The sequence below is a fragment of the Seriola aureovittata genome, chromosome 7 (assembly GCF_021018895.1).
Source record: "Seriola aureovittata isolate HTS-2021-v1 ecotype China chromosome 7, ASM2101889v1, whole genome shotgun sequence".
NCBI lineage: Eukaryota > Metazoa > Chordata > Actinopteri > Carangiformes > Carangidae > Seriola > Seriola aureovittata.
The window spans coordinates 24,156,604-24,171,446 of NC_079370.1; the positions used below are offsets into that span (position 1 = coordinate 24,156,604).

The following is a 14,843-nucleotide window of genomic DNA, read 5'->3' on the forward strand; positions in this document are numbered from 1 at the left end:
GTTCACAATGTAGTGAACAAGTGTACAAAAAATAGGTAAACTGATATATATTTTAATGCGTCATTTTTTTTTGTACTGTTTAGTTTTGTTTATAAAATGTGGCAAAAAAATGGTGGATGCATATATATATTATACATTAAAATTAAAATATTATGAGTGGACAATATGGATAAAACGCTTTGTGGCTATATATGTCTAGAATTTTTATCAAGAGTTTATATCAAAATATCTCTGTATATTGAGATATAGTAAATCCTCTGGAGAGCCCAGTGAGAAACTGTTGATGGAAAAAATATCGAATAGCAGTGTCAAGCATGTTTTTGCCGTCAATATGCAGACAGATAGTGTGTCAACTTTGATTTTTCATGTTCAGACACACAGGCTTTTCTCCCACAACACACATCATGCACATCATTCATTGAGACAGCATGACATAACATACTCAAAATGGCAGAATCCAGAGCTCCAGGGGGTGCAGAGGCTGCGCTGGAAATGTTTGAAGAAATGGGCCCGTGGCCAGTGCCAATCTAGATAAAGTAAATGCACTCGTCTCTGCTGAACAGCACAGTGGAGAAATTTTTAACAGAGGTGAGGCGAGGTCGCTAGTTATCTAATTTGTTGTTCAACCAAGTAAAACAGCGGTTACCACAGCCTATGCAATTTTACTGTTGTCATTTCCCATAAAGAACATTTTAGTTGGCTCATTAATGGGCTGAATTACAACAACACTGGGTCAGCTGTGTGAGAGAAGCTGAAAGGAACTGCTGTGTATCAGGGAAAAACAAAGGCTGCCTCTCACCAGCCTGGGATGTAAACAGTCACAAGAAGTCATGCCTATCTGAGGAACTTAACGAAAACGTGTGTTGCAATGGCTGCATGCACGTTATGGCCCGCTACACTGCCTCGTGGCTAAACAACACTGCAGAGAGGAAGGTATCAGTGCGTGGGGTGTGGTGGTGGTGGGGGGGTCTGTCCACTTTAAAGTCATTACAATTGAGAGGACATGCAAGTGATTTTCCTGGACCTGTAGGAGGTTTAGCTGTCACCTCTCAGCAGGTCTATGGTTTAATGTGTCTATGTGGGGGGGAACTGTGATCGACCCCCCCACTGAGTGACAAAGTTCTGAAGTGAAGCCTCTTGAGGACAAAAGAAAATAATATTAATCCGATTCATTGCATTTCCTGGCATCCTTTGGGTTTAAGTGTACATACTGTAGTTGTTGTGTCAGCTTTAATTTAGATTTATCTCATTCTTTTTCCTGCTAAGTTTTATCACTGAAGATGCACATTAATGGTAGCTATGAAAGAGACCTGTGAGATATTGTAGTCATGTTATTCACAAACTTTTCACAGTGGCATACTTGGTAGAGATCTTCAGTTTACAACTGCCTTATTTGTTGATTTGTTGTCATTCTTTTCGGTGGGTCAGATGAGAAAACTTATGAAGAGGTCTGCGCTATTTTTATGTAAAATGAAGGACAAACTGATTCATGACAAGAGCTAAATGCAAATGCTACTGTATTTGAGTCTAAAAACATGCTGTGTCCTGTACCCGTGCAATCTGTTGAGTATGAATCACGGCTGCTAAATATATAGTTTCCCTTCGCTCTGTGCACAGCCATGACAAACCGAAGCAGGCAGGGAATAGGAGAGTCAACAACGATCTGACTAACATTCCCTCATGGTCTGATAGAATACACAAGCAGCCAATTTCCCTCTGCTCCCTTGTTTTCCCTGCCTGCTGGCTATATACAGCCCTCCCCAGATGTTATTTTTAGAAAACCCCTAAACAGTAGGGGAGGCAATAGCACCACAGCCACACTGAACAGGTGCTGTGCAGGATGAGTTGAAAACTTTTCCTCAAAAACTTGTGAGGATGGACACAATAACAGAAATCCCTGTGAAATATAATGTAACACATACCACATTTTGTGTTTTGTGAACAGTTAGTTAAGTAACTGACAACTAGTGGATGCAGATGGATGACATGAAACAAGCAGGCTGTGGTTTGTGGACTTCAGAAGTAGTTTCCCCTCTATAGAAGCAGGGCGTATTCACAGACAACAGATGCTCCTGATGTCCTGTGGAGTGGGATGAAACCAGAGCCTCTGTTATTGAAGATGCCCCGGTGCTGTGCTCCACTGTGTGTCTGGAGTGTGAATAAAATGCCCATTTACTGTGCCACCTTTCCGCGGTGAGGTTTAATTTTAGACCAGTCACCGGCTCACCATGTGCGAACACCCTTGCAGCTGCTAATGCATATCTGTTATTCTCCTTCACTTTCTCTCTCTTTCTGTCTTTTCTCTACATATCTCGCTGTGACTGTCTCCCACTGCTCATTCCCTTCGTTCTGTATTATCTGGAAGTCTGAGGCATCACTGTGCTCAGCTTCCACCAGTTTGATGTATACTAGTGGGTTTTTTTTTTTAACAGCATAGGCAGCTGCAGTGATGCTAGGTTAGCAGGAACAACTTTACCAGTTTAGATTAGAGAGAGCAGTAATGTTCAAGTAGACAGACTTTGGAAATGATAACTTTGTAACCGTGGTAACTGTGTACAAAGATGGCGACAGCTGTAGCCTCAAAGTGCTTAGAAGAAAATAAAAAATCTGGGACTAAAATTAGACTAAGGCTAAAATATTTTTAGTTTTTGACCAAAATGACAAAAATCTGACTAAATCTGATGCATATTTTCTTAAGAACACTAAGACTTCAACTAAATCAAAATCTGGTGCCCGTCAAGTTACACCCATCATCTTTATTGTGACCCGGCAGCTCACAAAGTGCATCGACACCTCTGCTGCTTAATTACAGTCTCGGGTTACATGCAGTCTGCCGCACTGGCATGACTTGCTATTAAACGGAGACACCGTGGATTATATTTCATAACATGGAAGCATGGAATCACACCGATGCCTCTAAATAGAAACTAAGACACCATCATCCACAATCCAGAGCTCCAGTTTGTATTGTCCCACTGAAAGTTATAATCCTTCCAACGGTTTCATCTGGATACTGAATAATTGATCTGGCACACTGTTACAGTTTGTGTTTTTGCTCTACACAACTCCTTATGCAATGCTACCGGTTATTTCATACTTTAGTCTTAACAAAATACCAAGTTCCTTTGTATTTAATGATGTACTAATATTCTGGAGATGACTATTTGTCCTGTGCAAAGATAATACACACAACGTAATGTGGAGGAATTGATCATTACTTCCCAGCCTGGGGGTCAAGCAAGGGGTTACAAGATGATTCTGAAGGTGGAGGAATGTGAGAAAAGAACTAGTGCATATGACATCCCATCAGACCCATTGGACGGCTAAGTGTTTCTTCCTGTTCCAAAGGCAGGCCTCAATAGAGAGCAGGCGTAATATGGGCATAATGTTGCACACTTTTGTCTTTGTGTTTCCCAGAAGACACTTATTGTGCTGCGCCTTGTTGCACATGCAGAAAATGCTAGAAATTGTTGTGTAGAGAATGAAAAAAAAAAACAAGTTAACAGCCATGTCAGCAGCTTTGTGAGGTTGTACTGAGGCGCAGTGGTTCTTTTAGCGAAAGGTAAACTTCGGCCTGCCATTCACATCCATGATGCTTACGTGCTCATAGTGACAATACCAACCTGCTGTTACTGGTGTAATGTTTTCTCATAATCACCAACTCAGTGTAGTGTGTGATCATGCTAATATTGGCTAACAAACATAAAGAACAGCTGAGGCAAAATACCATGGTAATCTGGCTAACAGGTGATGAGATATTTCAGTCTGGACCACAGAGGTGGGCCGACAGACCATCAGGACATTGTTGACATCCCAAGAGCATTGGCTTCACAAAGTCACAGAAATTGTCAAACTCACTCCAGTGTTGTAAAAGTGTGGGGGCACTCTGGTCAAAGTATATCTACACCTGAAAGAGTCATTCAATTCATCAAAACATACTTGTACAGAAAGTCATGCTTAGTATTTTTAGGGATTTTTGTTGTGTTTGTTTTTTATTCTTTGCTTTTTTTTTTTCTTGTGAAACATCGGACAGTTTCACCTCCTCCAGCCTCTAAAATCATCAATCAAATGAACAATCTGAGAAGGGAAAGATAAAAGCCTCAAGACAAATGCAACCTGTGACATGAGGTTGGAGAAAGCCTTTTCTTTGTAAATGTAAATGAGCCAAAAGAAAACTGGGAAGCTGGGACGCAGTGAAGCAATGAAATTAAAGCCCCTGAAATGTAGCCTTTAAAACCAGGAAAAGATTATTTATTATTTATTCAACTAATTAAATAATGATATTTATTTAATTACTTAATATTTTGTCTGTTTTATGCTAATGTGGTGAGCAAAATTAAAGACGATATCTAGTGCGATGTTAGAATATCAGTATTGTGTCCAGCCTACGTCTACATTTCATGAACTTAACCCACAGCTTCATCTTTACAAGCTGACATTCACACCTGAAGCAGCTCTGATTTCCCGTCCCCTCTCACTTTCTGCCAGGCAGTCCCGAGCCCCAGAAATAGCAACACTGGTGTATGACTCATGTTTTGAGCAATCTGAGATACCTGATGAGAAAGACACAAATAAAGGGACTCTTTAGTCATGTACAACACCTAGGTAAGATGTGTAATAAAGGTGTTTTAAGGCATTGGGTCTATACATGTCCGACACAAATCTTTCACCCAAACTCAGAATGACCTTCTCCAGTCAACTGCCGTCTTTGCTCTCGCGCCCTACACCCCCCAATGCTCCCTTTCTTCAGCCCCAAGTCAAAGACCAAAGTCGGCCCCTTTTCTAGATCCTCTCGTTCCCAAGAGTCTCCTTCCGGTTTCTTTCATCTCCCATCGTATCTTTTGCTTCTTTCTTTCATCTACTCGCTTCGATATTCCATCCACCCTCTTGCCTTCATCTTCATCCCTTCTCCCATTTTCACCCAGCCCCCCATCTTCCCCATCTGTCACCATACACCCTTCATTTCTTTTTCCTCTGAACCCCCAAATCCATCCATCTCTACCACTTCCTATCCTTTTATTCTTATACTTAAACCTCCAGTTGCCAGCTGTGACCTTCTGCCTTCATTCTCCCAACCATCCCTCCTTTACCTTCCAACCCTTCCACCAGTTCCTTTCAGAAAGTAGGAAAACTGCTGTAATCCACTGAAAGTATCCCAAAACAACTGGAGCCACGACAATCACTTTACACCTCCACTCTCCTCTTCAGTTGTCACTTCCCCCTGCAACATCCCCTCATTACCCAACCAACTCATAGCGCTGAACCCCCCGCCCCCCTTCTCCTTCATCCACCCTCCAGTTCAGCCCCCACTTTCCCTCTGCTCCATCTCCAGCTTCCGCGTGCCCTGCTTCTCAGCCGAATCCATCTTCCTCTTCTCCTCTCGGGCTCGCATCCAGAGCGGTGGTGCCCTGATGGAGGTCAGCCTTGTCTCTGTCTGCCGTGAGAGGCAACAAGGGGAGGAAGGCAAGGTGAACTGCTTTCAACGGCTGTCATTGCGCTGCACAGTGGGCCAGGAGGAAGAAGGGAGAGGGTGAGCGAGGCGAGGACAGTGTGAGATAGAGAGAGAGAGCAAGAGCGGGAGAGTAGAAGCAGAGCGAGAAGGAGAGAGAGAGGAAGAGAGAGAGAGAGGAGAGAGAGAGAAAGGGGTCCAGCGCTCACAGCTCACATCGCTGGCTGGCTGGCTGGCTCGCTCACTGTTGACGAATGAGCTGTCTACCCACGGGGCTGGGAAACGGCAGCTTGTGACAAGCTGGGGAGAGAGGAACATGAATGTAATGCGTACCTTGCCTCGCTTGCTTTCAGATACCGGCCAGAAGAAGACTCCAGAGAAGAAGGATGGGAGGCGCATGTCGTTCCAGAGACCCAAAGGGACCATCGAATATTCTGTGAGTAACGCTCAAGCGAAAGTGCTGTTTCTGTGTTAACGTCGTTACATGTTTTTGACGCTTTTCTGCTCCCGTGCTGCTGCTGCTTCTGTGTGTGCGTGTGTGTCTGCTGCTGGTGGTTTGTGTAGCTCTGACTAGCTCCAGTAATATCCGAGCTGTAGCAGTTGTGTTTGTGTGTTGTGAAGGCACCGTGTCTGACCACGCTTGGTATCTCATTAGTGAGGGGAGAAGTATTTGGTGGATTTTGCCAGTGGAACACGTGTACCTCCTTCTCAAACTGTTTACATAAAGAGGGCAGTGTGTGTGTTTGTGTGTGTGTGCAAGGTAGCTCATAGAGAGCTTATGGAAAACAATGCATCCTATGTTAAAGACTCCCAGTGCAGCAGCACAACACTCAGCTCCATTTTGCATGTTAATATATAGGAAGGAGGCAGAAACTGTAGCAGCTCCATACATTTCCTCCAGCTGGACCAGAGCCGGACAGACAGGCAGGAGAGCTGGCAGGATGTCTATTTGTTTTTCCACTCGTTCTACGCGCCACGTATCGGCGAGCATTCCACCACAGAGCTCGCTGTGCTCGCGAATGACCTTCCAACTGCGTTGTCATTTCTATTGATTTAGCTGTTGTATAGGAGAAGGGGAGGGGGGTTGAGAGAGGGAGAGGGCTCTGGTTCCCTGGCGTGAACTGAAAATGGAGCCCGTCTCTGCTTTGCCTGGTTGTGTTCTTCAAATGACCCTCAAATCCAGCTGCAATCAGACTGCCTTTCTTGCCTCCCTCTCCGTGGCAACAGTGAGGAGTGGGATTTCTGTGGCTCAGCTCCGACTGTCTGCCGAGGAGAGAGGAAGGGAAGGGAGGAAGTAAGGAGAGGAAGGGAAGGGAGGGAGAGGAGGAAGGGTCCGTGGTCTCCCACTGACATTCACGTCTCTCCCTCAAACTCCTCTCTTCTCATTCCCCCCTTTTTGACCGTTACTCTGCCCCTGGATCTCTCCGGACGCTTGCTCTCGGCTCCAGGAGCTACTGTAGGGTCTCACTGTGATTGGCTCCCTTCCCCCATTTCGAACACCTAAGCAACACTGACACCACCTCCATGTCCACCGCCTCCCCGACCTGTCAGTCATACTGGACCTGCTGATTGACAAGGCCCTTGTTTACTTCACCAGGGCTCGAACTACCTAAACCGTTACAACTGGATATTTGTCAGAGGCAAAGCACTGTGTCATGGGCCTGATACGAGCTCAGGAGTCAGCAGCATGGATAGAAATGCTTGTGGTAAAAAGAAAAAAAAAAGGGATAAATTTAGCATTTAGTTTGGGGGGAAAAAAGATTAATATCTCAATTACACAGCATACCGATCCTGTTCTTGTCAGCCATCACTCTCTCTCTCTGCCTTATTACCCCCCACTAGATTGCTGATAGTGTGATGGATGGATTGAGCTCAGCGAATGATTGTGTCCTGTAGCCTGACATGCTGCAACAGCACGTAGCGAGGAGGCTCGGGGCCGGTGAGAATATTTAAGGCCGTATAACCTCCACTCTGAGAGACACATGGCCGACAGTGTCTCTGTGATTGAGAAGCAGCTTTATCTTAAACTCATCTCCTGTGCTGGGGGGACGGCCGGCGATGTTTCCTTATTTCGCTCTCCAGCTGATAAGTTTATAATCTATCGCCTGGCGCCCACAGGAAAAAGGAGGGCTTCCTCTTATGCTGCTTTATCAATACAATCTCCCTCCTTCTCCCTCCCTCCTCTCACCCTTCTACCTCACACACAGGCTTCTTTTCCTCTCCCTTTTATTTTTCTTTTTTTTTTGCATTGAGAAATAACCTGAGCAGCTGCAACCCATCTGCCTAGACACTGATAACGCAAGTCCATTCAGCCAAGTCCAGCTATTGGCTGACCTGCATCCAATTAAAAAAGTGTTTGAAGTCTCTGGGAACAACAGAGATAGATGATGAGACAGAAAGACGTAGACAGAGAGGCAAGGAGCAACACAGAGGTGAGCCATGGAGGGGGGGGGGGGGGGGGGGGGGGGGTAGCAGCTCTTAGACTGCCTGAGAGGGCAGCCAGTCAAAGTCAAACAAAATGAAAAAGTGACAAAGTGCGGGCCTCACATATTTATCTCCAGACACATCAGCGTTACCACACTGTGGACACTGATGTTCTAGTTGAGCTGCTATTTTGGTTTTTGCCTGAACTCCAAGGACCCGCAGGGTGTCCTCACTAACAAATGGTCGCATTTACAACCTGTGTGTTACTTTTGTAGCTTTGTTCTTACTTTCTATTGGTTAAGGTAACAAATTAAGGTGTATTTTACCTTTGAACATGGTGGCATGGCTAATAAGAATCAGACAGGGCAAGAAACATGAACTTTTAAAAGTTTAGGCAGATGGTTCTGGGGTGAAACTACAGATGCGCATTCAAGTTATTTGGCCCCAATCTTCCTAGACTGTTGATATTGAATCTGATCTGATAATTATATTTTCAGAAATAAGTTGTTACATAGTGATGCTTCTTTTATATTAAAACAATATTTGGTTGAGTACAGAGAGCAAACAAGCCCTGCTTAATGTTAATTAACAACAGCTGATGACAAACTACCGGAGGTCTGGTTTTTCATTTTTAAAATGAGAAGCTGCTGATTGTTTTGGGCACACTTTTCTAAGAAGAGAGGAGAGATAACAGTGAAGTGCAGTAAAGAAAGAAGCAGATCAGCTGATTCATTAAAATATGCCCGGCTCGGCTCTGATACTGATCCGATCGGCTCGGGATATCCCGAGGTGAAAATGAAATTGCACTCAAAATTTAGGTAATAATAATAATATAATAATATAAGATAATAATAATCTCATTCCATGTTTCCCATTAATTACTGTAGCAGCCTGCCACAGTCTCATTTGTCCCACCACAGCTTAAAAATTCTTTCATTCATTCATTCATTAGCCATACTGCTTATCCTTATAGGGTTCGCAGGGGGTGCTGGAGCCAATCCCAGCTGACCTTGGGCGAGGGCGAGGGCGGGGTACACCCTGGACAGCTCCCCAGTGAATCACAAGGCTGACGTATAGAGACAAACAACCATTCACACTCACATTCACACCTCCAAGAAATTTAGAGTCACCAATTAACGTAACCCTGCGTGCCAATCACAATATTTAATCAACCATCACCCAACTGACCCGAGACTGTGAGGGTTGTTATTTATTTAACAGAACATGAAGCAATGGAGCTGTATATATTGTTCAAGGATTTCTTTGTCGCAAAGTACTTGGCAATTAAAATATTTGCAGTGGAGCACCTTATTATTTAATAATTAATTAAAGAAAGCCACCCCCTGTTCTGTTGCCAGTGAGTGACATGTTGGCTCTGTATCCACAGCGATTGTTCATTAACAATCATTCTTGATCAGTTTACCTGACCTTACCTGAATATGAGCAAAGAAAAGCACAGAAAAGGAAGATTTGAGTGCAAGAAAATAAGCAGCGTCAGTTGTATGGATTTATTCATTCCTGTCTTTTTCTAATATAGCGGGGAAAAAAACTTGCATTGTCAGTTTTTTCCAATATAATGCAGCTTTCTAATGCTGACCAAGTATTGTATACTTCCCTAGCTCTTTCCCATCACATCTGTAATGCTTGCTATTAAATAAAAGTAGATATGCCCCCTAGAGTTACTGCCTGATCATCTTTCTTATCCCTTCAGACTTTTTTTTGTGATACTACCACATTAAAAGATCTAAATTGGTGAGTTCAGTGTCATCATAACCAACAGAAACTACAAAGATAACATCTACGTTGTGATAAACTGGAAGTATGCTTTATTGTTGAGTCATATTTAGTCAAATCTTTGTCCTGAACTCCCTTACCCACACTCTCTTTCAGTCTATTGCAGCGCTCTCAGCAGAAATGGCACAGCAAAGTTCTCATTACACTTTGTATAGTGACACTAGAGAGCAGTTTTGAGGGGAAGCAACATCTGAATTCTAGTTTGTAGGCTGGGGAAGAAAGAATGAAATTGAGAGCAGTCATGATGTTGCCTTTCTTCCCAACAACATGAGGAGTCAGATAGCATTTTAAACAAATCTGAGACCACTTTCCCATTCTCCCATATGTATGTGTATTTACATATATATATATATATATATATATAGTGCTGGGTAAGGACAGAAACATCTGGCAGCTAGTTGGCTGACTGAAATATCTCAAAAACTATTACAATGAAAGTTTTGTTTAGACATTCATAGTTCCTGGAGGATGAATCCTAATAACTTTGGTGACCCTCCAGCACTTCCTCTCGCGCCGCTGTGCTAGAGGAACTATGAGGTTAACATTTGTGGTTTTATGTGAAATGGCTGTTTTAGTGCTGATTTGCAAATGTTGGTGAACATAGACACACCTACTAAACATAAGCATGTGTTGTAGTGTGCTAATGTTGGCATTTGACTCAAAATTCTGCTAGCATGACTACTGTTGTAGTCTTGATTTGACACCTTGAGGAACATGTTTTTCTTAAAAAGTCCTTTTTTTTCACTTACCATTTGAGGGATTAATTATGGTAAGTGCTATCTAAACACAAGCAGCCATACTTCACAGGACACAGCCACAGGAATTTCCTTAATAAAAAGTGTGATTTAAGTCATTACATATGTGACTGAAGAATCTACAAATCTGAGCAAGCATTCAATGCCATTGTTTTGTAGTTGGCAGTTTTTGATACTTAGTGCAACAGACAAAAAATAATGAGGTTAAATACCCAGCTCTACCAACATGTCTATACACAGTCTGTGTCAGTATGATCCAGATGTGTCATGATTCCACCAGATGTGAACTAGGTAAGGCTGATAATGACAGAGCCACGATCAGTCAGTATTGCCAGTCTGCTTGTTGAATGGATCTCTGCTGGGCTGAGAGGAAGCACTGTGGGCATTAGAGGGCTTGTGGACGTTAGATGAGTCATACACCAAGCACCGTGTGTGTGTGTGTGTGTGTGTGTGTGTGTGTGTGTGTGTGTGTGTGTGTGTGTACACGCACGCACACAGAGAAACGCACATCAGCAGTAATCTTAACTCAGCACCCTCCTGACAATCAGTCACTCTGATTGCATTATTCACTGCTGGGTAGGAGAGGGGTTCCCACTGTTTCAGCTCTTTCACAGCTCTGGATGATGGAGAAATGATGGGATTGGAGGGGTGTGTGGATGGGGATGTTAGAAGTGATGGAGGAGGGGACAGAGCGGAGTGCATATGGAGAAGATGGAGACTGATGGATGGGTGGTTTGATGGGTAGAGGAGCAGACTAATACATGGCTTTGATGTCAGCAGCTCACTCTGATACCTTTTTGTCTAAGCATTATTTGAACTGCCCTTGCCCATGTTTCTCCTTCATGTTGGAGGGAGATAAAACTTTTCAGTTTTAGATTTCGCTGTATCAACATGTATTCTGTTAGCCAAACTACAAAATGACTTGGCTGTTACCTGGTAAACATGCATCTCAAGCCAGAGTCTGTCTCTACGCTTTGCCAAAGAGGTTTCTCAGGGAGTGAAATGCCAGTCTGCTTCGTTTTCATATTTAAAGAGTTAGCGAGGACTGTGTGCATTATGTGTTCAGAAAGATCAGCAGAGTGATGAGTCTGTTGCTTAATAAACATTCTTGTGTTGGCTGCCTTCATACAGGCATCATTTTGTAGACCTGCACGGCAGCAAGATAGCAGTCGATTATAGACAGACACCTGATACAAGACGATATTAAATAATAGTCAGAATCCTTTCAGTTAAAGTACATCATATTACTATATGATAATAATAATAATAATAATAATAATAATAATAATAATAATGATCGCTTTCATTAGAATCTTTGGACACTTAGAGCTGAGCACCAGCTCGTTCTGTCAGTCTATGAAACTATAACTTTAGCTAACATTAGCTCAGCAGCTAAAAGTGAGGACTGAGATCTTCAGCTGTGAGGCCTGACAACAGTTTGACATTGTTACCATATCAGTGGAAAACTACATAATGGACCCATCTGATCCCCTCTCACACAGTCCTGGCTCGAACACTGCCTTTGTCATTATGCTTCTGTGTTTGTGTTGGCAAATCAGTGGACGGGCTGTCGAAGCCTGAAGCAGGAGGTCACAACCTGACCCAAGGAGGAATCCATGAAAGTGAGACAGCAACTCTTCCTCTCTGTCCCCACGAAAAGTCCAGAATAACATGACTTTCTCCCCATCACTTCAAGCGGGTCTAAATTTAGATCTGCATATGATCAGCGAGGATATAGATGCACACAATACACATGCCATTAGGATAGTAACGAGAAAGTCACCATGGCAACTCTCATGCTAAAGCTGGGCTTCATCCTTCATTATAAAATGAGGAGCGATAGCTGCCCTGATATGGTATTATGGGTGATTAAACCAAACCCTGGAGTTTTATTTCCAGTTTGATGACGACACAGTGGAATCATTGTGTTGATTATGGTTTCTCTTTTACTCTTTTCCAGTTGTTTAATCTCTTCCACTCCTTTTTCCTTTTTTCAGTTGAGAGTCCGAGGTGGCAACCGACCTGTGAGTGGTTACCGTTTTAAAACATATCTGCTTAATAATGTAACCAATAGCTCTGAGATCGCATCTTACTTCCTTGGTTGACCTTTTGCAGTAGCACTCATAGATTTGCTTGCGTGTTCCTCACTTAATGTTCTTACCAAGATGTCAGCGGACTCTTTAATGGAGCTATTAGTCTTTAACCGTCCATCCGACTGCCCTTGTTGAATCTGTAACGTCCTCTCCTGTTCGACAAGGTGAACATTAGCTAGATGTCAGTCATTCTCAAGATGGCTGCCACGGCCTTCATCTACCCTTCTTGAAAGGAGGGCGATGTCACCCGAACAGGAAGAAGCTTAATTATTCATCCCCAGTTCTGGATGAATAATGGGTATTATTGATCCAATGGATAAGAAGATAGGGTCCACCTGTCATTAGTGGCTATGATCCTGATTGTGATTACTCTCTCTTTCTCCCCCTCCCACGCTCTCCTGTCAATGTGTCAATAACAGGTCTTTATCAGTGGGTCTCGTTTGCATGTCGCCTGTCCTCTGCCACTTAATCGAGTTAGAGATAGCTCCTCTTACAGTACGATCAATGGCTACATCTGAGATTTGGTGGGAGTCAGATGAGCAGTACATTCATTTTAGTCATTTTAGTGGTGCCTTGATGCTTCTGTGACGTATGAAGCTCGCTGTGTTGCTGATATTACTGGCTCATTTAGATAAAGCGATTAATTAAGCTTAAAAGGCAAGAATGAATCGTACTGTTAATACACCATATTTGGTGCCAAGATCAGCCCACAACCTGGCTTTGCCAATGTTTACTTCATTGAACATATATATTAATATTTTTACTCATATTGATCGACCGAGCTCCTGATACAAGAACTACCAGAGCAGCTTTTCGATACAGGAGCCAACAGCTGTCTTGGGTGAGGTTAAGCTTTGAGTTATCTATTTGTAGAGCAAAAGGCAGAGGTTTCTACAATGTAAACCAAATGTGTGACCTTATTTTACAGAGTGCAGCTGTAAATGTCCTGAAGACCCAAATGTCCCATAGGTTGGCTTTGTGCTGGACAACAGAGGAGCTATAAAGCTAAAAATAAATAGGTCATGGATGAGATGGTAGCAAATAGCACCTAGGGAGAATCGATGCTATGTGCTGAGGCCGCCTGGATGAAAGGCTCCGACACTGTGGGAACCCTGCTGATTATTAACTCTTTATCTTCTCCACTAAAGTAAACAGAAAAACCCCATTATGTCCTTTAAAGTAAGCCTTCAATCTTAAAATGCTAGCCATGTACCAAGGACATTACACAAACGCTGAACCGGGGGGTTGTAAATACTTGGATGGACGGGATGAATGATGAGCAATTATGACACACCACAGTAATAATTTCTAATGTCTAGGGTATAATATGGTGTTATTATCCTGCTTTTTATGGCCATGTTCTAAATACATAATGGGTGTGTGTGTGTGTCATTGTTGTGTCACAGACATTGCCACCGTGGGTCTGATCTCTGTGACGCCTTCTGTTCTCTTTGGGACAGGGTATTTATCAAGTTGACATGCTGCTGTTGTCTGAGTGAACAGTGCGACTCTCTTTACAGAGCTGGCGAGATGACAAATCATGTAGTTCCTTGATGCTGTCATAAGATGTCCGAGAGCAGTTGTTAATGACAGTTATGAGGAAATATTTTAGGTGGGAGACAAACCTGTCACCGCATCCTTCTTATGTCTTCTTTGTGGCTCTGCTGCTTTCGTTTCTTCCAGTCACTGCGGTGGAAAACACCACGGTATATTCTGTTTGTTCATCACACTTGATTTAACTAGCTAAAATCCAAACAAATAAGACATCACTGAGTGTGTTGACATTCAAACTGGTATCTCTTCTTGGTTTTGATCTTGTTTGAGGTATGATGTTTACATGCAACATAGAGAAAAGCTGGTTATTTAGCTCCTTGGTACTTGACAGTATCCAGGTGTTTGATCAATTTACATGTAAGTGCAGGCTCGTGCAGGAATCCTCAACATTAATTTACTCTGTCATCTCTATAGCAGTTGAGCATTACCTTAGCATTTGAGAGTGAATCTGGTTGCTTTGCAGGATTTGGCTTCTCCATCCAATCACAAGTAATGAGAGACTAGAGCAAATCTCTGTTTTATTGACAGTGATTAGAAAACCTGCAGAGGGTGGTTACATGCAGTTTCCACTCGAGGTATATGTTAGATTTTCACAGTATTGGGATAAGAGCTTATACAGAGTCCTGAAAACAGGATTTGGTCTTTACACACACACAACATACAGTTTAACTGGGACACTGGAAAAGCCAAATCATAACTGGGATACTTCTACAGACTAGCTTGGAACCACGTCTTTTTTCTGTAATGAGTGATACATCAGGTCTATACAGTCCT

General features: G+C 43.0%; 1 protein-coding gene across 5 annotated transcripts in view; it reads left to right on the plus strand.

Moving 5' to 3' along the window:
• Positions 1-14,843, plus strand: part of oxr1a (oxidation resistance 1a) — a 159,069-nt gene that overhangs the window by 106,515 nt on the left and 37,711 nt on the right. For all 5 annotated transcript variants that reach the window (XM_056380075.1, XM_056380076.1, XM_056380074.1 and 2 more), the window contains one exon: positions 5,803-5,885. In XM_056380075.1, the coding sequence (XP_056236050.1) occupies positions 5,803-5,885 (83 nt within the window). The remainder of the gene's footprint in view (positions 1-5,802; positions 5,886-14,843) is intronic.